Source organism: Aedes albopictus, chromosome 3 (assembly GCF_035046485.1).
Source record: "Aedes albopictus strain Foshan chromosome 3, AalbF5, whole genome shotgun sequence".
Classification (NCBI taxonomy): Eukaryota; Metazoa; Arthropoda; class Insecta; order Diptera; family Culicidae; genus Aedes; species Aedes albopictus.
This window is the reverse complement of record NC_085138.1, coordinates 195318771-195345766: the sequence shown is the minus strand read 5'-3', so window position 1 is coordinate 195345766 and position 26996 is coordinate 195318771. Positions and strand designations below refer to the sequence as shown.

The window sequence follows — 26996 nt, the reverse complement described above, 5'->3', positions numbered from 1 at the left end:
CGTGGATGAGCACCTTGCTTTATAAGTCGCTCTTCTTTCCGAGACTTCTATATGATTTATGGCGCTTCCGATACCGGCCCAGCTGATACTGTATTCGAGCACAGAGCAAAGTTTATTATCGATACATAATCAAAATGTCCCCGATCACGGACACTGTACGGAAGGATGGCCGGCTCTTCCCACTGAAGAGGACCACATGAACAAGTGCTGCAGACGATATCTCCACGACGCAACTTCTGACCAACTCTCAAGTGTTAACCTTGTAAAAGGCTAATTTATCCGGCTGTCTAAGTAAGAAGGCTAACTACTTGAGTTAGTCAGAAATCCCGTCGTCGAGCTATCGTCTGCAGTGCAGTTCCAGCGGCCTTCTTCAGTGGGAAGAGCTGGCCATTTCTCCGTTCAGTGTCCGTGATCGGACATTTTGGTTCTTCGAACCGCATTTAAAATGTCCGATCACGAACACTGGACGGAGGAATGGCCAGCTCTTCCCACTGAAGAGATACGCAGGGACAAATGCGTTTTCTTTGAACAGCCGAAACAATCAGCCTTTAAGCACCAATTGAGAGTTATCCCGAAGCCGTTGAGCTATCGTCTGAAGCCTTTTTTTCTGTGGCCCTCTTCAGTGGGAAGAGTTGGTGTGTTCAACATGTTCTTCACGTCTAACGTAACGTGATAACTACACAGGAGCGATTTTCCTTTCTTTTGGAGTGCTATGTCAACCATTTTGGTTACTGACCTGATAGCGTCTGCCTTCGATCGTCCTTTCTGGAAGCCAAATTAGTTAGGCCGAGAGCCAAGAGTCATCTGACCTCTCGTTATAAACCATCAGACTCAGCAAAATAATCCGCTTCAACAACTTCCCGGTGGTGGCAGATTGGTCTGTACACTGATGGGTCACCCGGTGGCATCCCGTTTTGGGCAGTAGAACCAAACTTTGTGTTTTCTACCTCTCAGGAAATTCGCGTCCATTCCGGCATAGCTACTCTGGACCTCGATGGCCGCCTTAAAGGTTACGTTCAGAATACCATGAAGCCTACGCTCTAGTAGAACTTTCTTGGTGCATGAGAACAATATACCAGTTTCTTTGCCTCACAATTTATTTCAATCCTTCTTGGGATGTCCTTTTTCTTTGGTTGGAAAAGCAGATCTGCTGTTTACGCTTCAGTTTGTATGCTTATATGTCCTATTTCATTCTCATTCATGTTTTTTTTTTGTTATCAAGTTTTGGTCATGCAGCACAGCTTTCCGTCCCATAGTGGCCGTGATTGCGTTGCTCTCTTCACCTCGTGGTCGTCACGTCATTCCCAGTCGCCGCAGTCCGGCGCAGGCCGGCCGGCCGGCCGTTTGCGGCGGTGTACAAGGTAGGCAGGGAAGGCAGATCTGCAAGGCATGATCTGCCCCTAAGAGAAATAACTCCAAGAAAATAATGAATGGATTGTATGATGTGAGGAGGGAAAAAACTGAATCGAAATTCCTCAGCGCTTTGTTTGTATTAGTATTGAATTTTTATTCCCATGGTTCTCTTTTTGAGATACTGAATCTTATAACCGGTATCTCCTCCTCGGCTGGCAGTGCGATGAGGGAGGCAAATGGACAGGGAAAAAAATCTGGATGAAGAGAGAACAAAAAAATGGGCGATTACATGCAGCAACATTTAAAGTAGATAGTGGTTTTTATAAATGCTCTGGGTGGAAGAACAAGCAAACAAGAACCTCAGAGCCAGAGTGCCTGAGAATTTTTATTAATTAATTAGCATACGAATTTTATTTGTGCTCATTGTTTATCTAACGCAACAGGAATCTGCGAATCTGGTTGGAGGTGAGCGGCTGGGGTTCGCTTTTCCGTAATTGGTGACTCATCAACTTCGAGGTGTATTAGCACATTTGGGTTTTATGTCGATACCGAATGTCCGCTCGTTCGGCAACATGTGCCAATCTCTGGACTGGAGCTTCTTGATGAGCAAAAGGTGTTTTCATATACCGAGTGGAGTAAATAAGGCAGAAATCATGAGGAAAAACTCCATAAGGATACTAAAGCGGTCCAAGGAATAAAAACTTCAATTTTAGAAATAACATTGAAGTATTTTTTTTATATATTTCAAGCAAATTTGGAGGATCGAATTGTAATGAATTGACAACCAAGTTATACAAATCATTAAGATTAGCGCCTTTGAGTGGTTACGGTTGACCATCAAGAAGGCGTGAAAATTGAAATCTTAGAATTAAATCCTTGTACTAAACGCCTTAACATTAAAAAAATGGTCATGATTAAATATACCAGAGCTTGAGCTTGATTGACGACCACCCATAGATGCTTCTCCAGTATAGCCAGATTACCTACACTCACCCAAGGAACTGATGAGCTTAGAACTAACAAGCACCTTCAATGCGTGTGAGTGTTGGTTATCTTCTGTTTTAGGTAAGAATGGCGGCTGGTACGTCAGATTGCAGGTAATGTAAGGAAGCGGAAATCAGTGATGATTGCAATTGTTTGCCCACGGTAGACCGCTGAGTTCTCTGTTCTGTTCATGCTATTATGTCGAAGAGTTTTTGAAAAATAGCTGTGTAGCAAATGGTTAATGTTGGTTTGTGGATGCCAACCGTAAGTTGCTACACGCAAAAAAATCCGTTCCGATATACGTGCACGCCCAGTCACGGCAACGAGAACAAACGGGAACTATGCATAGCAACGATAACAACAATAAGAAATGTACACCATGAACTAGATTTCACGTTTTCTAGAACGCCCATATTGACAGCTGGAACTAGTTCCAGTTCACGGTGTATATTTGCTTGTGCTCATATTTGCGTTTGTTTGTTCACGTTTATCAGAACGGTTTTCTGAGCGTGTAGATTTTGTGTTGATTTTTCTAAAGGTGGTGCGGCACAGTTCCTTGGTAGCATAACTCGTAGACGTGAGGCTGGAACAACAGCGTTTGCCTTCCAAATTCATTCTTATGAGCTTCAATATTGCGAAGATTATTTTAGAACAACTGTAGCTTTCCAGAAAAATATACCACAAAGCTACCCGTGTTAAAAAAATCGGGTCAATTGTTCGAAAATGACTGAGTTATTGCGAAATAGTGCACAAAATACCAGCTACTGCTCAAGTGGTTCGCCACCCTATGAAAACAATTGAATGTACTTCTATTTAGCAATACTTTTCTGTCCTTTAAAACACGAGGTATTTTATTTCTCCCTAAGCAGTTCGATAATTGTTGCCGATCCCTTGAAGTCACTAGAATAAGGGGACCCATGGACTGTCGAAGTGTATAATAAGATAACACATTCAAATAAAACGGCTGCCGGCTGTCGTAAAGTTGAGACCGTGTTAGGACCCTGTCCAACAGCAATCATTGAACTGTGGGTGATCTCTCTCGTCTCACTTGTTTGATGCGTTCGTCACTGGGCTGGGGTTCCGGACCGGTGTAGGTTGTATAGACAGAGAGAGGCCGTTAGCAGCATAGCATTGCCGTGCCGGTCTTGGTTGTCGTCGTCGTTGTCGTCGTCATCGTCTCAGTCAGTCGCAGTCTGGCATTTCCCGGATTTTCTCACACGGTGTGCGCCAAAGATCTCTCACCACACATCATCATTGAAGAATCGCCGAAAGCGACAAAGCGAAAGACGAACATGCTACATTTATCAGTAGTTTGTCTTTGTCGGCCGGTGAATGTTGGGATTCTTCCTCGAATTACGATGTGTACCTTTTTCGGACTTCCTTCAGCCCGCCGTCCGTCCGTCCATTGCCTCTTCTCTTCGGATCAGACGGGCCCCCATGCCGGCAGTTGTAGGTGTGTGGAAGCATTGTGGGAAAGGTACCTATAACAAATGAAGTTAATAGATGGAGTAAGTGGTTTCATTCAAAGAGTCACATGTTTTGTGGCTGGGAGCAAAGCTATAAATTCAATGAAAAATTAGAAAACCACTAGCAAAATTTTCTACCTTTGGTGAAAATACCTAGGTAAGGAACTTTATGGCATTTTAAGCAATACAATATGATAATCATCTTCATGTAACGAAGGAGTATCGGGCAACGTCGAATATTTGCGAGCTCAAATCGCATTCGTCTTCTGTCAGGAAACTTCGATCAACTGGCAACAACAACAAAGATGGAGAGATGGGTAGATGGTTGCATTCTATCATCTGACAGGTGTCAAAGAAACCATGGTTCAAGGGGTTGTATTTAGGCCTCGACTCCATTTCTTGTTGGGTTCTCGGAAAGCAATTTCTGTGTCTGACTGGCAGGCATCTTCAGTATGTGAGCGTTGGTAATCTTCTATTTTTGGGCGGAAATGGCGCCTGCCACGTCAGGTTGCAGGTTAATGTGGGGAAGGGAAAGAAAGTGATGATTGCAATCGTTTGTAACCACATAAAATCAAATACAGGGTGTTAGGTTCATGAGTGCAAACTTTTTAAAGGGTGATAGAGGACCATAAATGGTGTAAAAAATTGTTCTACGCATATGGTCAAATCTCAACCGTTACGTAGTTATTGGACTCCCCATGTTTTTGACTCTTATTACCTTAACTGGCTATAACTTTAAAATGGTTTAACTTATCGCAGTTTTTTTACCCTTATTCGAAAGATTATTGAATTTTCTATCAAATGGCATTTTTGAACCGATTGGTTTAGCTAAATAACTAAGTTTTCTAGGGAAAAATAGCTAAAAATAGTGTGTTTTTATTTGTTTATGTCCATTATCTTTAAAACATGCGTAATAAATTAAAATTCTTTCTTTGGGAAAGTTGTGGCCCCTGTTCCACTTTACAATTTGTTCTTAGACGCCAAACTTCTAACTCTTATCGTTTTCTTGCAATTTTGATTTAAATGTGCAGCACAGTGCGCAAAAAAGTGCTAACCATGACGATTGCAAATTTCTGATCTGAAATGCGACGTTTAAATCGAAATTGCAAGAAAACGATAAGAGATAGAAGTTTGATGTCAAAGAACGAACTGTAGAGTGAAACAAGGATCACAACTTTCCCAAAGAAAGAATTTTAAATTATTACGCATTTCTCAAAGATAATTGACAAAAACAAATTAAAACACACAACTTTTAGGCTATTTGATCTAGAAAACTTAGTTATTTAACTAAACCGATCGGTTCAAAGATGCCATTTGATAGAAAATTCAATAATCTTTCGAATAAGGGTTAAAAAAGTGCGATAAGTTTGACCATTTTAAAGTTATAACCAGTTAAGGCAATAAGAGTCAAAAACATGGGGAGTTCAATAACTACGTAACGGTTGAGATTTGACCATATGCGTAGAACAATTTTTTTCACCATTTATGGTCCTCTATCACCCTTTAAAAAGTTTGCACTCAGGAACCTAACACCCTGTATACCTCTGCGTCTGCATAAATTCATGCGGATCTCGGAGTGTTTGTGGGATTTGGTTGGCAGAAGGTTCACACATTGGTGCGTGGATGCCAGGGTTATGTGATAGAATTGGGTGTTTTTATTATTCTGGAGATGTGCAACACAGTTCGCTTGATTGCATAACTTGTAGGCGTTATCTGATTGATAATGTGATTACTACAACATTTTTTTTCCAAAAATTCAATGAAAAGCTGTTTGAAAAAATATAAAATTTCATAAATAAGTTGAATTTCTGATATTTGTTTTATCTCAAAACATTAGTTCATTTGTTTCTTTCTTGCCTGAGTACTATCATTTATTTAAAGTGGAATTTCTGAATTATCAGAATTAAAAAGTTTCCGGGAGGCCGAGAATCCCTGGCCTAGGATCAATTCGAACTTCATTGAAATATAAAACACATGCGATGAAATAAACTAACAATATTAAATTTTAAAACAATAAAACTGATTGGTTTAAAATGGAATCACTAAATGAATTACTGGAGGAGTTCTTGGTGAAACGCCTGGAGGTAGCTTCTAGAGGAGCTCCTGTTTAAGTTTTTGAGCAAGAACTTTTGGAGGAATTCCAGCAAACAAATCTGATAGAATACCACAAGGAATACTTTTCTTTTCTTTATTGGGATTACAACTGAAAAAGTTCTTAAACTGTACTCAGCTGATTTGGTGTAGTGATACTACTACGCGTTGAGTGTTTGTGTACTTATAATACTGATCTTAATACTATTGCCTAACTTAAGCCCAATTTTGCCAACCACTGCTACCCAAACAATCACATCTTATAATAACGGCGACATATAATGGACATCCCTTGTAATTCCGCGCCTACACGCGTTACTTTTGATTATCCTAAAGCGGCCTCACTGAGACTAAGTTTTAGCGCTTAAAAGTATGTTCAGCATCAAACCAATGCTAATCATAACATATATGTACAGTACGGGTTCACGTTCACAGTTGAGGACAGGACAGGACACACTGCGTAGTTTAACGCTCTAATACACTGCAAAACGCAAAAAAGTGCATCAAACTTTGATCTTGGAATATTTATAAATACGGTAAATATCAAGATCAAAATAAGATTTGGTAGATCTTACACCGCAATGCACCATTCTAAGGTGATTTTTGAGTTAAAAACATTTTGAGATTTTATGAATATTTATGAAATATTTTTATTTTATTTTTTTTTCATGGAGTATTTTATTTTAATTTTGAAGAAAATAATTTTAGAGTGTATTTGACTCCCCTAAACCATTTTACTATGATAGCATGATTTGGGAAAAATCTAAAATTTGTTAATTTTAGCGATACAAAAAAATACAAAATAAAAATGACTTCCGAAAGGTGAAAAAAATCATTAATTGTTCGTTGATTTAAAAAAAAATCTAAATACACTAAGACACCAGAACAGTCCTAAATATCAGCCAAAAATATAAAAGTTTTGATTGTTCAGGAAACAAAAATTACAAAAATGCTCAAACTATACACCGCTAGGCGGGGTGGGGTCCCGAGCAGAGTCTGATATCAAATTGAAAACTAATTTTGATGTTGTAATATTGCCAATTTTGCTAATTCAGGTTGTTATCGTTTTGGTCGTTTTAACGGTTAAAGCATCAAAAATGAGAGCAGGAAAAATGTTCCTGTGGCAGCAAATTGAAAACAGCTCCTGCTATCGATGATAGAAAATTGATAACTGCTTTTGTTATCTGCGCAAAAAAAAAATGAAAAATCGTAAAATGTAATGTTTTTCGATTGATATGAAATTATAAATGCAATAATGTAATTGCACTTATGATATATCCCTAGAATTACATTACATAGCTTACTGAAAAAATTTAAAATATTCTAACACTAAATATTTTCATTACTTTAAAATGACAGCAAAACGAAAACAAAATTTGAAATCAAATTAAGTAAAGATAAACTGATATCAAAATGTGATATCCATTTGTTGCTGAATACAAATAATGTTTTCAATTTGCTGTAATTTTGTTGTTGGGCTTTGCTCGGGGTATCAGAGGATTTAACTGGTTGATCGAACAAGTATGATCGTAGTTTCGATTTGAAGATATTGAAGGAGCGTTCTTCCTTAATATTGTGAGGTAATGAATTGTATAAATTTATCCCTTTCGCTATAATACTATCGCTAGCAGTGCTTGTTCTTGTAATAAAAACGTGTAAAAGTGAACTTTAACGAGTGTTATGGATTTAGGGGGGGGGGGGGGGACAGAGCCCCGGGCCCTCACATTTCAGGAGCCCCCACAAAATTGCACTTCACGAAAAAAAAAAAGGGAAGCATGAAAAAAAGTAGTGCGAGACCTAGAGCGAGACAGAAACTTCTTTTGATTTGATGTTTATTACAAGAATTGAACTTAGTACCTACTGGCAAGAATGTTATTATTTAAATTAAAATAAAACCTAATACCTAACATTTTTTGTGCAATTATTTAAGAAAATATACTATAAATCCTGAAGAAAATCTACGACTAAATTCTAGAGGAACTCCAAAACTCTATCAATTGCTTATAAATATAAACAATAGCACAAACATCAGTGTTTTTCTCTCGATGTTGATGCTTATGATCAGTGTTTTCGATCATTATCGACATTTGTTGAGTCTTGGTGTTGAATTATCCTCACATTTGAGCAAAATAATCGCCCAGAGAGTTTTCAATTTTCAACCGATTTTCGCACTCCAAACAAAACAATAACAAACGATAGTAGAGGCTAATATTTCATAATGGTGACATTTTTAAATCAATATGTTGAATATGACATCCTTTATGCGTGAATCACATACTGATTCAACAACATGATAAAATAGTATTAAAATCAATTATAAAAACAAAAATTGGAATTTTCTTATTTGGCAAATACGTCTTTCTACTGGTTCTAAAACATGATAGAGGGTAGGCGAAATTTGTTCCCAGTTGACAGTCAACTTACACCCCTGGTTCATCGGATCACTAATCAGAAATAATTTAACAACTTTTTTCACAATCCAATTGTTATGCGGCCTTCAAAGGAATGATTCATAAATGACTATTCTACAAGAAGCATTTATCGATTTGAATTAAGGAGATTAAGGGCGACCTCTGGGATTTTTTATCTAATAGTGTAACTTTTTCCATAGTAAATCCTATGCATACTTTGAACCGCTTGCGCTAAATTATAGTTTCACCGATTGCGCTAAAATTTTGCACAGTTTAAATGGGACTTAAATGGAATCCAAAAAGTCGGCTGGAGCGATTAAGTTTTTCCATACAAGCGTATCCTATGCTAATTGACATCTTCACCTTCTCGAAAACTCTTTCTCACAATCTGATGGCGAGAGCTTTGGGGATGTTAGAGATCAGTATGTTGTAAGCGCAATTCCAGCTTTCGATGCGACGTAGATAAGCTTCGATTTCCCTATATGATCCGATACTGCTGCAAGTTCATACAGGCGCTTATCTTGCATTTTGTGCAGATGTTCCATGCATGAGTTCCCCATTCATTTTCTGTTGTTTTTCCAGGAGTGAGCATTGCGTAGACTTGACTCCATCCATAGCTGCCTTGATTGACTGAAGCATAGTGTTGAAAGAGTTGAATGTTTGGTCTATGGTTTGGTCAGCTTTCCTAACTATCTTCTTGAAGACCTCCTGAACAAGATGCTTGAATTCCTTCGTGAGAAAATTCCGGTAGATCGTGTTGGTTTTAGTAATGCCAACTTTTTCTGGATGCACAGCTATTTCTCAGCAACAGCAGTTTCGCAACAACAATAGCAAAAGGGGGGGGGGGGTATTATTTAGTGTTGGTGCAACTGAGTGTCGATTTATCTTGACATGGACTGACACAATTTATCAAATATCTTCCAGATACTCGCGCTTCTAGTCACAATTTCATAACACTGGACTTCCACTTGTTATTGCAGACTTAGATTCGAAAATATCTTAATTTAAAAACCCGCTGTTACGAGTTATAACAGCAATTTTAGCATTTTCTTTCGCGATGCGCGCAGCTTCTCACACAGACACTGAAGGAATACCTAGAGCATTTCATGGATGAATCCCTAGAGATATCCTTCGGAAATCCTTAGATGCATTCCTGGATAAATCCCTGGAGGAGTCACTGAAGAAATCTCTATGATGGGATTCTACCAGAAATTCGTCAACAATCTACGGAGCAGTTCTTGGAAAATACCCGGAGGTATTCAGTAACAATTCCTGTACTGCCCCACTCGCATATCAGTCCCATTTGACTTGTCGTCACTTTTGAGGTCACGTTATGAATAGCCATAACTTTCAATGTACTTTTAAGAACCATAATAAAAATTGCGGACTTTTATGTCAATGCGTGAAAAAATACCAAATCATGAGCGTCCCATATTGAAAGTACCCGCATATCAGTCCCATCGTGGATTTGTGTACCCTGTAACACAAAATTGAACTTTTTTTTAAGTAAACATAATATTTTTACAGTTATGTATTGGAGTGAAAAGTAATCTGTGTAAATTTCAAGATGATCGAAATATTTTCCAAATTTTGGTGAATTTGCAAAGTTTTATATGGAAACGGATTTCCAAACTTCAAATGTCGTTTTTTCCATTTCTACTTTTTACAAATGGGACTCATATGCGAGTGGAGCCAGTGTAGGAATTCCAGAAAAAAAAATATGGAGAAAACAAGACAAAAATTCCCGGAGCAACCCCAGGAAGAATTTCTGTAAATTTCTTATAGGAATTTTGTGAAAACTCCTGGAGGAATCGCAGCAGGAATTCTTGAAGGAATTCCTGTAAAACATCCTCCTAGAAAAATACATGGAAGAATCACAGGATTTTTTTTTTTGATTCCTGAAGCATCCAAGCAGCAATTCCTGAAAGTTTTTCACCTGGCATTCTTTGAGAAGTCCCAAGAAAAAATCATGGAGGATTCATGAGGGCTTTTCCGAAAAAAAAAGCTTGGGAACCGATTCCTGAGTCCATCGCTAACTGCGCGAAATAAAAAATCTACCTTCAAGATGAGAAAACCAAACTTTTGTTATGTTTTTAAACACTTGGAGATGTTAAAAGGAACTTACGTATTTTCGGCAGTTTTATTCTCTTCGTCATGGTTTTTTTTTAAACCTGTTGATCTCAAAGTTGGACTCAAATCCTTTCCAACCTAGTTAAGTTATATGCCCAAATTTCAGACAATTTGGCCCACAAAAACACCCCATGACGAAGAGAACAAACCTGCCGATAATACCCTTTGTCACCCTATATGAATTGACGGACGTGTAAATTTTTGCTCCCGTCATTTTTTGGTGTTTTCATTCATTTAAAGAAATTTAAAATTACTCTAATAATTTAAAGTATACATTCGAGTGCATTAGTTTGTGAAGTATGGGAAAATGTGTGAAAACTAGTGCTACACCAGAAACAAATTCCACAAGCGGAGGTTTTGGAGGATTTCGGAAGCATTTATCTGCTGACGGATGGCCGAAACCTGTGTGAGCTGTACAGACAATTTTTAATTTGTGGACCATTTGGTGCGTATCTTCCATTTGATTACAAGCAGCCGGCCAGAATCAGCGTGCGTTTCAAGCGAGTGAAAATTATTTTATAGCCGCGCTTATTTTCGTAGTTCTTTGTTCTTTTTTGTTCTGTGACTTTTTTTGGCTCAGCGTCGAACGATGACGTAGTCGATGCGTGAAAAAGATTCCATTAAGGTGAAACATCAAGAAATCCCTTTGCAATTTTCCATACAAACTTTAGAGGCACAAATCTGACGAAAGAAGCATCAAACTAAGCCGCACTTGTTAATCCTGGCTTTGCTCACTTGCAAAAAGAGGCAGCTTTTCCAAATCCAGCGCATTTGTTTACGAATTTTCAATATTGGTGCTCTTGAAAACGCGGGTCCAAGTCGGCCATTGTGGCAGCCATGTTTGTGTTCTTTGAAGTTTCTCTTTAAGAGTAAACACATTTCTGTCTATTTGGGACATTTCGATTATTTTCCTATCCACAACCTTCTGGAACCGGTGTCGAAAGATGACGACGGTGATGCAATATGTGTGCGGAACGGTTAGAGAGGGTCCAGTGTTCGAGGACACTAGTTTGACGTTTGAGCAGTGCCGTGTTTACAGAAAATGAACTTGTTACCGTGGTCACCCAGATAACACGACACCGCACAAGAGTTTAACGGGTGAACACGTGCGTTGCTCATTAGTAGTATTTTTCAAGAACTTTCTCGGGGTTTGTATGTCCTGCTCCTACCCATTTGTTGACAAATGAATAAGGGCATCATGCGGAAATCTCGAGCAACTTTAGCCAACTTAATCAAGGCAACACTATTATGAATACATTTCTTCCCACGTTCCCACGTTCGATACTTTTTACTGTCTTACTTATAGTTTTGGTTATTTAATAACGCTGGGAAAAGGATGGCCAGATTTTTTTTCTTCTCATTTCAGAGAGCGAGTAATGGCGCTTAAGCCTAGGCTTTCGAGCCAGGACATGAGGCTGAAATTCCTATGTCCCATCCCAGGACGAAGAGCTTCAATGGAGTGATATTAACTTTCTTAGCTACATCACTCCCAACGATTTTGTTTTACATCCATAACACATATTATACGGAACGGCTGACGAGATGTCGCCGTTCTCTGCTTCAATTGTATTTAATGACGCTGCACAGTAGGCCTGGCCGCTTCAATACTTGTAATGCAGTCGATTTTATAATTTTCCAGGATTCTTCTAAAAGATGGCTGTGTAAGTGTAGACTAGACTAGACTAGACTTGGAGATGTTAAAATATATAAAAAAATGTAAAGTTTGCTTATTGTCTTGGGGGTAGAAGTCATTTTCACTCATCCTGCGATGAACGTAAAGAAAGAACAAGGTCGATTATCTGAAACGATGTAAACGATGTAAAACTAATAATCACTGATGTTTTCCAGATTTTATCGAACAATGTAGGCAAATTTAATTTTACGCATCAAAGATTTCCATTATGACATAACAGCTTGCAACCAACAGCCGGTCAAGTTTTCAAAGCAATCATCACAATCAGCAGAGTGACTACATCTCAATCAGATTCACGGCAAGGGGTATCTCTCGAGTACCTACCAGCAACTTTTCGCTCAACCCCACACCGTAACGAACGAGTGCACTTCAACGACACTTAATTGAAAATAACAGTGCCAAAATCTAGCATTCTGTAGCTGTGTGTAGCCCTCTTGGCCCGTGCTGCGAGTATTTCCTCTCAGTAATGGGGTGGCGGTAGCTGCTGTTTATCCCTCTCCGCTGCGCTCGATGACCGCGTGGTGTTTGAAATTTGTTCGGATTCATGGCGTGATAATTATTGACTAAACGCAGTTTTTCCTGTAAATTTAACAATAAATCGTAATAAACGCTCATTGAAAGCTAACCCACACACCAAGCGTGTCGAATGAAGATTTGTGGCTGTTTAAGGTTGAAGGATTTGTAATTAATTAAGTCAATGACGATGACTGTCTGCTTCTTATTCTTCTTCGTTCACTGGAAAAGCTAATTCACGCTTTTTATGAAACAAACGTGAACTTACCTTCATCTGAATATATTCAGTAGATAGCAGGAAAAACCACCAATAATTTTTCATGACATTTTCCCTCGAAAATGCCTTTAAATCACAGAAAACTGCTAAAATTCATAAACATTTTTCTTCGCTGCTATCACCACTACCAACTTGGCACTGGCTAAAGGCACGCACACATTCTCATAAAATCCACAAAAACCCGAAACTCAAACCTTTTTTAATGAAAAAAATCACTATTATGCACATTTCTGTAGTTCTAAAATGCATTCATTGCACCCAGCAGTAATTTTCACACAATACAACACTCACTTTTTGCCCCCCGAGCGCCTTGTTTCTTTAGAAACTGCTTTTAAAATATCAACACTGGCAGTGAAACTAAAACAATGTATCGTCATTTCAATTAAATCACGCGATTGAGAAAATCGTTAAAAAACAGCCGCGCACTAAACAATAACATCAAGATATACGCGATCGATTCAAACTTTGGGAATCAGAACAATAATATTCGTCCTGCGAACAGCACACTCACTATGCCAGCACAGCCACACTTCAGACGGTACATGCACTACGACCGAACCAGGGAAGCATCATCAATGTGAAGTTGCCAGTTCAATGTTTTGATTTATTTAAACTAGTTTTCCAAAGTTATTTCAAAAACGGTGAAAAGTTGGCTTAATAATTAAACGTGTCATCTAATTTAATTTTATATTATATATCAATTGAAGTTGAGCATTACAATTGATTTAAATGCTTCGAAAAATCTCCTACAAAAAGGGACACATTTTTATTTCCTTCATTATTTGCCCTGATTTGGCAACATTGCTCATCAGCTGATATTTTCATTCCACCACATTTTGTTCGATTATTTTGTAAACAAACTTTGTGCAGCTTGAGCGTGACTTTCAGTTTGAGATGAAACGGTTCTAGTTGAGGAAGTTATGTGCCCCAAAAATGAACAATCGAAAAAGTTGGAAAGGGAGCTGATGATGTTGTATTCGTTAACCGTGTGTCATGTTCGAACATACCAATGATCTGCGAAGGCAGAGAATGAATCTGGATGTCCATCAAACGCGTCTGATTAAAAATTTTACTTTTGCTTACTCGCAGTAAATTTTAAATTGAAAAGTCGAACTGAAGCTGCTGTTGGATTTTCAGATTTGGGCTCGTGAAAAGATTATGCAAATTGCATTATTTGGAGTGTTATTGTTTTCTTTAAGTTTAATTTCATTGTCACAAGATTACTGAGCCGAGTGTAGCTAAACGGACTACACATTCAATGTTAATTATCTTGCAGTCATTAACGCCGCCAATAAAATTGATTTTTGCTTTCCCTCGCTTTTTTAAAAGTAGAAACACAGAGAAAAATTTATTTCAGAAAACGTCAAACTTCCTGTGGGAGGGAGCAAGACAGCATAAAAGGGTGCACACTTTTTTGACATCGAGTGTTTCACCGTTTTTGGAAGTTATTAAAGAAATCTAGTTTAAATGATTGCTCCGACATCGATTGTTACAGTAACTAGCTGTCTCCGGTTAACTTTGTCTTGTCTACTGCGTTGTTTGACGTTCCCTAGTTCAAGTCCCCGTTCAAAATATATGGAAAACTGATGTTCAAAAAATCAAAATTTCTTCAAGTTTTTTGCCTCAACTAAGCAATCGGACATTCCGTTCGTAAGTTATGCGCAGTCGCATGCATGCCACTGCATTTTATAAAATTTCAGAACATACGATTACAATACTTCGCAAAAATAAAAACGTATCCTGAACCGAAGCACGTGTTATTGTGTCACACATACTATTAAGCAAATTTAAAATTCAAAAGCCGTTCAATGATTGTTTTGAAAAATAATATGAAGAAGAACTGAAGATCATACTGCCGACTTCTTCAACCTTAACGCTATGTATTATGTATTTCGGCTTCCCTTTTTCGAAGAGCTTCTCAACTCTTGTCTGTCTGTCCGTGTCTGTCTCCTTCGCCCGTTGTGTGTTCTTCTCGCCTTCAATGCCGGTCGTCCGTTGCGCACATTCCATGTTGGACAGGCCGGGGACTCCATTCATTTATTGACAACGTCATTAAGAGAGATTTTAATGGATTACATTTCAAACTATTGTCCGGTACCCACATGGATGGCTAGGCGTCGGTTTTGAGGCGATGGAAGGTTTTTTTGGCTGGTAGGTAAATGCCGTATCTACGGTTTGCAACCAAGCAGTAAAAGCATTTACATTGATTGTTCCGTGGGAATTAGCCGTATCATAGTTCGTCATCTCGAATTGTGTTTTTTGTATTGATGGACAAAGTATCTCATCCAACAAAAAGAGAGTTTTTATTCCCATTCTGCTTCAGTTCATGTTGTATCAAATGATCGAATAATTGGGAAGATTGCCATCAGTTGTTAATTGTTATCACATATGAATAACCGAAAAACAAAAAAAAAGTTATGAAGCCACCAATGCATATATATTTAAAAAAAATAGCATAAAACGAGCTCACCACATTAACAAATCCTTTGAACTAATATAGATGCTTCATAGCACTTAGTCAGCTAATATTATCAGCAATAAATACATTTTTCTTACATGTGAACAATAATTCGCGGTAGAAAACAAGTGTTGGCTCGAGCAGTTGCACTTCGATTGATTACCTTACCTTACCGGTCAGACTAAGGCCTGAGTGTCCTCTACTGTACGTAGGAGTCGTCTCCAGTTAACTCGGTCCATGGCTGAGTGTCTCCAGTTCCGCACTCTGCGAAGGGTCCTGAAGTGTAGAATTAGCATAAGTTAAAATACACATAAATACAAAAAAAAAAAAAAAGGGTCCCGCAAATCGACCCACCTAGCTCGCTGCGTACCACGTCTTTTTGTACCGGTTGGATGACTCTCGAGAACCATTGTTGCTATCCGACATCCTGATGGCGTGACCCGCCCACCGTAGCCTCCCGATTTTCGCAGTGTGGACGATAGTTGGTTCTCTCAGCAGCTGATGCAGCTCGTGGATCACTCGCCTTCTCCAAGTCCCGTCTTCCATCTGCACTCCGCAACACACGGTGCTTGCAACACATTCCGTTCGAAAACTCCAAGGACGCGCTGGTCCTCTGCACGTATGCTCCATGCTTCATGCCCATATCGGCCAATCTCCTCCTCAATCTCTTGGAGGTCAGGGACCGGAAGTCTTTCATCCTCCGCACGTGCTCCTAGATCTTCGCCACCTTCGATGCTTGCAACATCGCCCTTCAGGTGCTCATCATAATATTGTCGCTACACCACCTACACTCGTTCGTAAGAAAATTCCTGTGTCTCGGTACATGTCGACGTCCGTGTGCCCTTAGAACCAATACCCTATCGCCCAATAGGCTTAAATTTCATATGTTACGAGTATTTCCATAGTGTAGGTACTACAGGAATCCGTGTAAAACGTCAAGCGCGTAGAAAAAACAAAGTGCGCGCCTCTGGTTGTGAAGGTCACAACTTAGAAGATTTGAAATGATCGTTAACATCCGGATCGGATATTTTGCCAATGTTACGTCTGTTTGTCTGTACTGCATCTATTGCTTTCCATGTTAAACGACGCCTCCTTTTTATCGATTGGCCAATTTGGTTGACCACAGAGCTCGGGCAGCTCTCAGAAATGTTTGCATAAAATACGAAAATACCATATTCAAATATATTAAGGCAGTTCATTTGAGGTCAATAAAAATGCTACAGAAAACCACAATCAAAATGTAATGAAGACATAATGACCGCGATTGATCAAACTGCGGTTCGCGCAGACTAATACAAACGCATACACACAAAACCCTCGGTGAGGCGAAGTGAAGTGAATAGACGTGCAGATGAGGAGAAGAGTCCACTCAGCTCAAGCTCAAAACTCAAGACCCATCAGCAGCTCTGTGTGCTCTGGAACGTTTCACCACTCGGGCTCGGACGGACAGGCGGGCGGTTGATCAGACTCTGACTGTATGGGGAATAATCGAACGAAGAACGACCATCATTTGTGATACAACACGTCATCGTCATCATCGTCGTCGTCGCCGTGAACTTAAATTGATTTTTTATTTTTCAATTAAGATTTTAATGGATACCAGCTATCAACAAGCGATAAATAGCTTGCTTATTGCATGCTCAATCGCGGTCCGTTCGGGACGGGCGAGATCCGTTCGGAAAGATGTCGATCGTTTAGCAGTAGACATGTGTGTATTGTTGTCCTTAATGTATTTTGCATTTGAGGAGTAGTGCTAGGTGCTTTGATTGGTTCTCACGTAGATTTTGATAGGTACTAATCAGTATCATAGTTCAGACTGAGGGGTTAGAGCATTAAACGCTCATGAAATGGTTTTATTATTGTGAGCTGAAAAGTTTTTGCGTATCATGACTTTTGAATTCTCTTTCAAATAAATTCAAATCAAGAAGATTGTCCATCAAATTTTCGTTCTAACCAAACTTCTTCCCTTGACTTGACGTCTCAAAAGTGGAGCATGTTCTTTTGAGAACTTTCACAATAAATTTCGACTCCGTAGAATGTTATACACAGCTGAGCCTTCAAATAAATTAACTGGCTAAAAAAAGCACTTTCACAGTTTTTACCTATGTTTGTTTGCCAGTTGATCAGCATTAAGTTCGCAATCCCGATTTTGTCAGGCTTTCTTGATGATGATTAACCTGGGCTTGTTAGGGGAATATCTGTAAATAAAAAGAAAATCGGGTTAAGTACGGTTCCTTTGAATCCCACTAAGAATTTGCATCCTTTGACAGATACGTATTTCGACCTCAACTGTAAGGTCGTCTTCAGTGTCTTGTACTTGACTCGACTCGAGTCGTTCGTTCAGCATTACCATGGTATACCTAATATAAACGTCAATTTATGCCTTTTAGCGTCGTATACAAATAACGTAACGAACAAATATTCTTTTTGGCGTTACGTTTTAACTGGAACAGAGCATGCTTATACGCTTAGCGTGTTATAAGAACCTCTACGACTGTTACATAACTGAAAACTTCCTTCTCCAATTGACTCCAATTTCAATCAATTCAATTTGGTAAACTTTCATATTTCAGATCTTCTAGCTTCTGTCATAGCCAACCTTTTCAACCAATTACAGTAGACGTTCGCCCGGTGCAAACGCTTTAACTGCAATGCTTTTCAACTGAAAATTCTCTAAGTGCAACAAGTTTGTAGTTACGCACTGCTAACTATCTGTCAAAGAAAATGTCAACATAGATGCAATATTTTTCGCATGCAAATTTGTTGCAGTGCGATGTTTTTCAAATGCACATTGGCAACATTCTGACAGTTCTTTCACGTCTGTCAGTTGTTGGAGCTATCGAACGTCTGCTGTATCAGATATCGTATTCTTCCGAACGATGTCTTCAGAGATTCTTCCAAGTATTCCTGCTACGATTTCGTTCGGATTTCATACTGATTTTCCTTTAGGAACTACTGCTACGATCCTTAAAGAAGCTCCCGTTGAGATTCCTCCAGCATCTTATCTAAGTATTCCTCCGGAGATTTTATTCGGGGATTTCTCACGAAGTGCTTCTAGCAATTCCTCTTGATATTCCTTCAGAAATTTCAGCGGGGATTGCTCCAGCAATTTCTGTTAGGATTTCTGCATAAATCCCTGGTGGGATTCGTCCAGGAATTCCGGTTACTCCAGCAATTCAGCCTGTCATTCTTTCATGAATTACTCCAGGAATTCCTCTAGGCGACAAATCCTAGATACAGTTCGGAAGTAAAACTTCCAGACCTGCCATTTTTTTATTGATTTCAAGGCGTCGTTCGATTTATTTAGTGATAAAAATGAGTTATGGCTGATAAAGGTAGAACACGGTTTTCCGGAGAAACTGATCAGGCAGATTCGTGCAAAACTTGCTGGATCAAAATCGGATGTTCGGGTTGCGGTTGAAATTTCGTCATCTTTCGTGACCAGACGGTGACGAGCTGTCGAATCTGTTATTCAATATTGATCTTGAAGGAGCTATTATGAGAGCTGGTCTGTCTAAGGTTTCGAACGAAGACGAAATTTCACCTGCAATCCGTACATTTGATTTATTCGAATCAGTCTAATCAGCTTCGTCAGAAAACCATGTTTGATCATAATCTGCTATAACTCGTTTCCCCTCTCCCCAATCGTATGCCGCCCTGAAATCGATAAACAGATGATAGGGCCCATATAGCCGAGGCGGTAAACGCACGGGTATTCAGCATGACCATGCTGAGGGTGACGGGTTCGATTCCCGGTCGGTCCAGGATCTTTTCGTAAAGAAAATTTCCTTGACTTCCTTGGGCATAGAGTATCTTCGTGCCTGCCACACGATATACGCATGCAAAATGGTCATTGGCAGAGGAAGATCTCAGTTAATAACTGTGGAAGTGCTCATAGAACACTAAGCTGAGAAGCAGGCTTTGTCCCAATGAGGACGTTACGCCAAGAAGAGGAGAGGAGAGGATGATAGGTCTGCAAGCTGTACTCGAAAAAAAAAAATACATCGAATCTGCCGCAAGGTGAATATCTGATTTGTCTTTGTTCGGGGCCCTCACGCAGATCCGCCGACGAAAGATTCCTCAATCGGCCTCAGCCTGTTAAACAGAATTCCAGGCAAAATCTTGTACGCTAAATTCATGAATGTTATTCCTCTGTAGTTCTGTCCCCATGTTCTGCCTTAACGCCTCCGCTGTGATAGATGTTATAAGTATGATAATTTTACAAGATTTTTTTTTCAAATTCTAAACAGAAGTTTCTGCTACTAAACTGAATTACTTGTTATGCTGTTAAGTATATGTACAAGTCTTATGTCTACTTAACGACGTTAGGTATTACAGGACAAAACCTTTCATTCTTATCAAACACATAGTACGTGTAATGTGTATGTATATGTTGCGGGAGGCATTCCGGATACCAATTGATACCAACATGGACGAGCACATCATCTGGAGCACAACCTCGATCAAAGTGGAACATCAACAGAAGGCTAGCTGCTGCGAGTTCCAAAATATATGCATCACGGCGGGAAACCTTCAATTTCACAGCCGAAAGTAACACAACAAATGTTAATTGTAGGTCCAAAGGTGAACTATGCGCAAAAAGCACGGTACTTAAAAAATTCCAACCATATGTAGCTATACTATGTGTGTATATTAAAAATCGGTTAGCTTTTTATTGTGCGGCATACCGACGCGTCGATTGGTCGAGGATGGGATGATGCTACCGACCAGGGAGCCAAACAAACTACTAGAGGGAGGTGAGGCACGCTCAAAGAAAGGTGAAAACATAATGACTTTATTCAATTTTAAACGTTGCTTTCCTTTCAGTAAAACAACAAAATTATGAACTAAAGCGGAAGCAATAATTAAGAACTTTTCCGCGCAGGGTTATTATTCTGGAGAATTTAAATTACTCGACAGATTTTTTCGGCACCCGCAAAGAGAATAAAAAATAAATCGAAAGTAGAGGCACACGTGTAATGCTGCAGCAATCGTTGTTGCGTTGGAATGGGAGATACCGTGGCTTTTGGTGGGAAAGCATACGCAGCATGTATACATACATCATAAGGTACCCGAAGCCGAGAGAAGCTGATTGACCATGGCCAATTAGATAATTTTTGTTTTGCTTGTGCGCCTATTGCTGCTACTGGTCTGTGTCTGCTCTGCTGCCCAGAAAGTCCGATCAAAGATCAGACGTCCGTCGATTGGCTGGGGAGCGTACATACCTACCTATTTCATGCAGGATTGCAGCCCCACGTGCACCGTTATTTTGGGGTTACCTGAATGAAAGTTTGAAGCATTGGTTCAACTCAGGTCGATGAGGAAAGGAATGTACCAACACTGAACATGCATAGCGCGAAAATAAAACAAAATTAAAAAGAAAGGACGTAAAGTGCATCAGATAATTCCCGCGATATTTTGTGCCTAAGACCACATGTATGAAAATGTTCGAACGAAGGTGTAATTTATGGTTCAAGCTTATGGTATTGTCATCTTATGGTTCAAACTTATGCGGAGGGAGAATTTTTGTTATTAATGAGAAGGGGCATTTTGTTCTACTTGATGCCAAATGCTTAGATTATGCGGAAGAGTCCGGGCCAGTGTGGACCATTTTCTTTGGGTGTATTGTGCCTTGCAAGATAAATCCGCGAAACGCGTTTATCTTCTTCTTTTCCATCAAGTTGTCAAAATATGAGCGCACCACTATGAGCGACCTGATGGTCAGAAATTTTGCATGCGGCGCTTATATCAAATCCACATGAGGCTGCGGCGATATGGCCGCGAGGAGGTGCACGTGATACAGACGCAATGTGGAAAATGGAGAAGATACCGCCGCAGCATCCTGTAGCATCACCAAATAACATCCCGATTAAATATTAAACACAAAGCCGACGAGGTGATGCGTGTGCGTATTATAGTGAAACAATGTCGCGATAAATGTTATTACGATTTCTGGCCACCTGAGTTGCCATTGTGCCAACTGTTGTTTTGATATGAACGGCCTGAAGGCTGCTGCGATGCTGCTGGGTGGGTGACAGTATCTGTTCGATTTTGACATTGCGTCTGTATCGCGGGCAGGCATGAGAATGAGACTTTTTTCTGTTTACCGTTCATCGATACTGGCAGTAAAATAAAAACAAAACAACGGCAGCACCAATACCATCAGACGCCGCGCCGACGGCAGTCAAGCAGACGCTTGATGGTTTTCGCTTCCCCACGAAAATATTTATGAGCAGTCATGCTACGGCGGGTGATTGCGAAAAATGTCAAATATTTCCAACTGCTAATAACTCGCTTGTTTTAATAAATAATTTAAATCAATATGCACAAATAGCTAGAGGACACTCCTAGCTTCGTGTTGCAATTTAAGAAGTTTGTCTAGAAGCGGTTTGAAACGCAGAAAAATGCGAAAATGGGAGAGACAGAAATTTCTGTCGTCGTTGTGCTCGAGTACTGGCACTCTCGCGCTTGAAAACCGTTTCGAGGAAGAAGGCTGCAGGAAAAAAAATGTTATGACATTTATTTTTCGAACAGTTTGAGTTTTGCTGGGCCTGTGATGTTCGTGTGGATAAATGTCAAATGTACAGCCGGTAACCGTTTTTTCCAGTACATTTCTCATCCCTGATCGCGGGTATCTCTTAGCGGCCATATCGCCGCCGCCCAATGTGGATTTATTATGAGCGCCGCAATATATGTATGCAAATTGGTGAGCTCGTTCCATAGTCTTATTTGTAAAAATCGAGCAGTAGCAGTGTTGACGTAAAATTGAAAAAAAGTGTGATTAAGTGCTTTCAATGTTGCCTTCGTTTTTCTAATACATTTATAACAGATTTTTGAATAGTTCGGCATCTTAAATAGGCTCTCTGTGTAATTCTTGGGTTGTTTGATTTATTACAATTCCTCAGAAAACATGTGGAATTCCAATATAATTGATAATCTGAATAAGGGAGTACAATATCATAACGCAAATGCACATTCTACCCGGTTTATCTTTTCGTTTACCAATTACATCCAGTTAAACGCTTCATTACCCTTGCGCCAAATTGATGCTCTCATCTTCTGTTCTCACCACCAAACATAGATTCACGTACTTATTTTCCGTTTCCTTTTCTCTCTCCTCATTACCCTCTTACAGATAGACCGTTACGATACTGTGATGTGCCGCCCGGTGGCACCTGTTGTACACACACGATAGAGAATAAGCTGGCGGTGCACGCCAAAACCCTGCTGGAGCGAAACACCAAAGACTCGATAACCAAGCTCTCGTCGGTGCTCGGTATCCGAGCGCAAAAGTTCAACGGTAAGTGAAATTTCAAAATAGCGCCTGCCATGGCGCCCATGGGAAGGGCGGAAGTACATAAGGGAGGGTCTGAAGCCATTTTTGTGGATTATTGTTGAGGGAAAACTATTGATTCAAAAAATTTACCTTCGATGAGCTGAGCCAGACAAAAATTGGTCCATCTGGGACCGGAGGGGTCAAAAAGAAATAGGGATCCGTGATTCTCTTGAAATCTCGAGCGCCATTCAGAAGCATAATGAGGATACTCCAAGTCATTAGAAACTATCTTGGAGTACAGAACTTTCAGTATATAGTCATGTCCGCTGTACTGTGTAACGTTGAATAATCAACTATGGATACTCGACACTAATGGATATTATTGTATAGTTTTGGGTCATTCAAGGTCGTCCAAATTATCCAGGAGTTTAGTCCTTGACATCTACAACTGTTACAGTAATTATTAACACTTTGAACAGTAACACCACACATTCAACTATAATCTATGCTCGCCTGTAATTGTATGACTACTTACTTTCAGTCCTGAGCACCCACGGTGGTACAGAAGGCCGAATTGAAAGATCTCCATCCTGGGTGATTGCCAGCCATCATCGCCTTGACCTGTGGCCATGTCAAATTTCTGTCGACTTCCTTTATTTCTTTATTGAGGCTGCGCCGCCATGAGCCTCTAGGTCTTTTTTTCCTTCTAAACCATAGGGGGATAAATCTGCTCATCAGACACCCTAACAGGAAGGTTAGGGTAGTGTGGAGTTGAGGCCGTCTTCTACAATGCCGGTAGAAGCCAGGACTACTCTCTCCTCGACCCACTAAAACACATTCCTATGGTCGCCAAACCCTACGTCTCTCCGGAACCACCAAGAAGGTATTGCTTCAGAGAGGGGCTAGTGCATATCGCACCCTCAAGGTTAGCTGCCGTAGCCTAGCAGCAACGAACATCGATGACTCGCTCTGGAGAGTCCATCACGGTAGCCTGCTGGCGCTTAGCCAGTTTCCCGAGTGGTCCTCGCCACTCCCTTTGTCCTCGGAAGGCGGGCAGGGTCAACCCCGCCCGCGCCCTACTGCTGAGCGGACATCAAGAACTGATGCCCACATGCAACCCGATCTGACCTGCCCGCAAAGGAAGGGTATTACTACCCTTCAGGCCCTATCAGATGCATCCGTAGGTTGCAGACAGCAGGGTCTCACCTACCCCGACACTTGCCGGGGGCCCCTTTCCAACCGCGGGCTCAGATCCAACCCAGTAGACTGACGCCACGACAGCACCGCCACCGGGACTTCCTCTCCGCGGCCACTTAATCGCTGTAAGGGTCGATCTCGACCGCAGGGCACCGGTATGACCTACGAAGCCGACTTCGAACCCCTGGACCACCTCTTGTACTGCATCTGGACTAGCCATTCTCCGAGTCCACGCGCCACCTCCTCTGTAGCTCCCAGACGATATGGGTGATAGCCGTTGAAACGGCATTCCAGCTAATCTCATCCCTACACATTCTCTGGACCAAGTTGTCCGGAGTTGTGTCCTCGCCGCATGTGGCAAGCATGCGGTCACGCATTGTGCGCAAACGCGGGCACACGAACAAAACGTGTTCCGCCGTCTCCTCTAAACCATTGCACACTGGGCATTCGGGAGAATCCGCATGCCCGAAACGGTGTAGATACTGTCGGAAGCAACCATGACCTGTGTCAGGTGGAATGTAACTTCCCCATGGCGCCTATTAATCCAACTATCTACCCTCGGTATCAACCTATGGGTCCACCTTCCTTTGGTGGAACTGTCCCACGCGCGCTGCCATTTGACCATAGAGGCCATCCTGACAGTCTTGCGTATGCCTCTTGTGCCGCGCATTTCGAAGCACTCCATGTCCTCACTGATAAGAATGCTGATGGGCACCATACCAGTAATGACACAGAGAGCGTCGTGTGACACGGTACGGTACGCGCTTGCAACCCTCAGACACATAAGCCTGTAAGTACTTTCCAGCTTCCGTCGGTAGCATTCAGTACTTAGCGCGGTACCCCACGCCGGGCCGCCATACCTAAGTATGGACGTAGCAACACTAGCCAGAAGCTTGCGCGTACTGGCGTACACCGCTGAGCTATTGGACATCATCCGGGACAGTGCCGCAATAGCTGTGGAGGCTCTTTTACAGGCATAATCGACGTGGCTACCGAAGGTAAGCTTATCGTCGATCATCACGCCCAAGTGCTTGACAGAGCGCTTCGACAGGATAGTGCACTCTCCTACACTGATCTCCGTCTGCTGCGCCGACTGCATGTTGTTAACAACCGTCACCTCTGTCTTGTGGTGAGCCAGCTCCAGTTTTCTGGACCGCATCCACGCCTCCACAACCTTGATCGAGTGGTCGGTAGTCAACTTCACCTCCTCGATCGTTTCACCGTAGACTTCGAGCGTAATATCGTCGGCAAATCCAACAATCACCACTCCCACTGGGTACTCTAACCTCAACACCTCGTCGTACATGACATTCCATAACACCGGACCCAGGATGGAACCTTGCGGGACTCCTGAGGTTATGTGACAGAGCGCTTCGACAGAAGAGTGCACTCTCCTACACTGATCTCCGTCTGCTGCGCCGACTGCATGTTGTTAACAACCGTCACCTCTGTCTTGTGGTGAGCCAGCTCCAGTTTTCTGGACCGCATCCACGCCTCCACAACCTTGATCGAGTGGTCGGTAGTCAACTTCACCTCCTCGATCGTTTCACCGTAGACTTCGAGCGTAATATCGTCGGCAAATCCAACAATCACCACTCCCACTGGGTACTCTAACCTCAACACCTCGTCGTACATGACATTCCATAACACCGGACCCAGGATGGAACCTTGCGGGACTCCTGAGGTTATGTGAAAGCACTTCCGACCCACCTCCGTGTCGTAAACTAGTACGCGATTCTGGAAGTAGCTTCCGAGAATCTTGTACAAGTACTCCGGTATCCCCAGACGCAAGAGCGCATCGGCAATAGCAGCCCAACTGGCGCTATTAAATGCATTCCTTACATCCAGAGTCACTACCCCGCAGAAGCGAATTCCCCTCCTCTTAGGCTCGAGTGCTTTCTCGGCGGTTTTTGTAACCGACAAGATAGCGTCTACGGTGGGCCTCCCCTTCCGGAAGCCATACTGGTTGCTCGAGAGACCATTTACGCCCTCAGTGAACTTCAACATTCTATTGAGGATGATCTTTTCGAGCACCTTCCCCGCCGTGTCAATCAAGCATATTGGTCTATATGCCGACGGGTCTCCGGGTGGTTTCCCCGCCTTTGGCAATAGTACCAGGCTCTGCCTCTTCCAAGCTTCTGGGAAAACTCCCTCGTCCAGGCATTTCTGCATAGCAGACCTGAACATCTCGGGAGCTTCTGCAATAGCTACTTTTAAGGCCAGGTTCGGAACTCCGTCCGGACCTGGGGCCTTACCTACGCTAAGGGACTTAGCTATCCCCACAAGTTCCACATCGGTGACCCTTTCCTCATCGCCAGCCCCAGTCCCCGGCTGTCCTACGAAAGGAGGCCAAGGACTAGGATCATGACGCGGAAAAAGTCCTTCAATGATCCCCTCCAACATCTCTGGAGATTGCTCTGTAGGAGCCATCACACCTCTCGTCTTGGCCATAACGATCCTGTAGGCGTCACCCCACGGGTTCGTATTGGCACTCTGACAGAGACCCTCAAAGCAGGCCTTTATGCTTGCTCTTATCTCGGTCTTGAGCGCGGCTTTTGCAGCGGCGAACACCACCCGCCGTTCGTTTCGCTCTTCCTCTGATCGTGCTCGCTGCATCCGCCGCCTAGCCCGTAGGCAGGCGCGGCGCAGGTCCGCAATCGCGTCGGTCCACCAGGCCTCTAGGTCTGCCTCTGCTGCGATGTCCTGCTGGGTTTCAATCTAATGCTTATTTGCAGATTTCATTCCCGCCCGAGCGTAGCGTGTGGCCGACCCACATCCACATTCGCTCCCGAATTTCTGTCGGTATAGGCTCTTGATGACATCGACGATGGAGCCGCAGCCGTTGAGTGTTCTCCGCTGATACGCACCAAGTTTCACTAACGCACAGCAGCACAGATTTCACGGTCGAATTGAAAATTCGGATTTTGGTGCGTCGACTAATCTTATTGCTTTTCCTTACATTTCTTAAACTCGTATAGGCAGCCCTCGTCTTCTTGATCCGTGCACCTGAATATGTCGATTTGGGTGCCACCATCGGCAGCCATTTGGCTACCGAGATATTGGAAGCTTTCAACATTCTCCACTGTTGCTCAGCTACCGTAAAACTGGAAGCGTTGACCGTGTTCACATCCAACGATTTGGTCTTGT

General features: G+C 41.7%; 1 protein-coding gene across 3 annotated transcripts in view; it reads left to right on the top strand.

Moving 5' to 3' along the window:
* Positions 1 to 26641, top strand: part of LOC115261430 (uncharacterized) — a 129845-nt gene extending 103204 nt beyond the window's left edge. Inside the window, exons 3-4 of one of the 3 annotated variants that reach the window (XR_009998872.1) lie at positions 22512 to 23344; positions 26532 to 26641. Coding sequence is in view for 1 of the 3 variants with exons in the window: in XM_062857202.1 (XP_062713186.1) it covers positions 22512 to 22684 (173 nt within the window). In the remaining 2 variants the exon portion in view is untranslated. Of the gene's footprint in view, positions 1 to 22511; positions 23345 to 26531 lie in introns of those variants that run through there. The other 2 variants (XR_009998871.1, XM_062857202.1) reach the window with 2 other exon arrangements.
* The last annotated feature ends 355 nt before the right edge of the window (positions 26642 to 26996 follow it).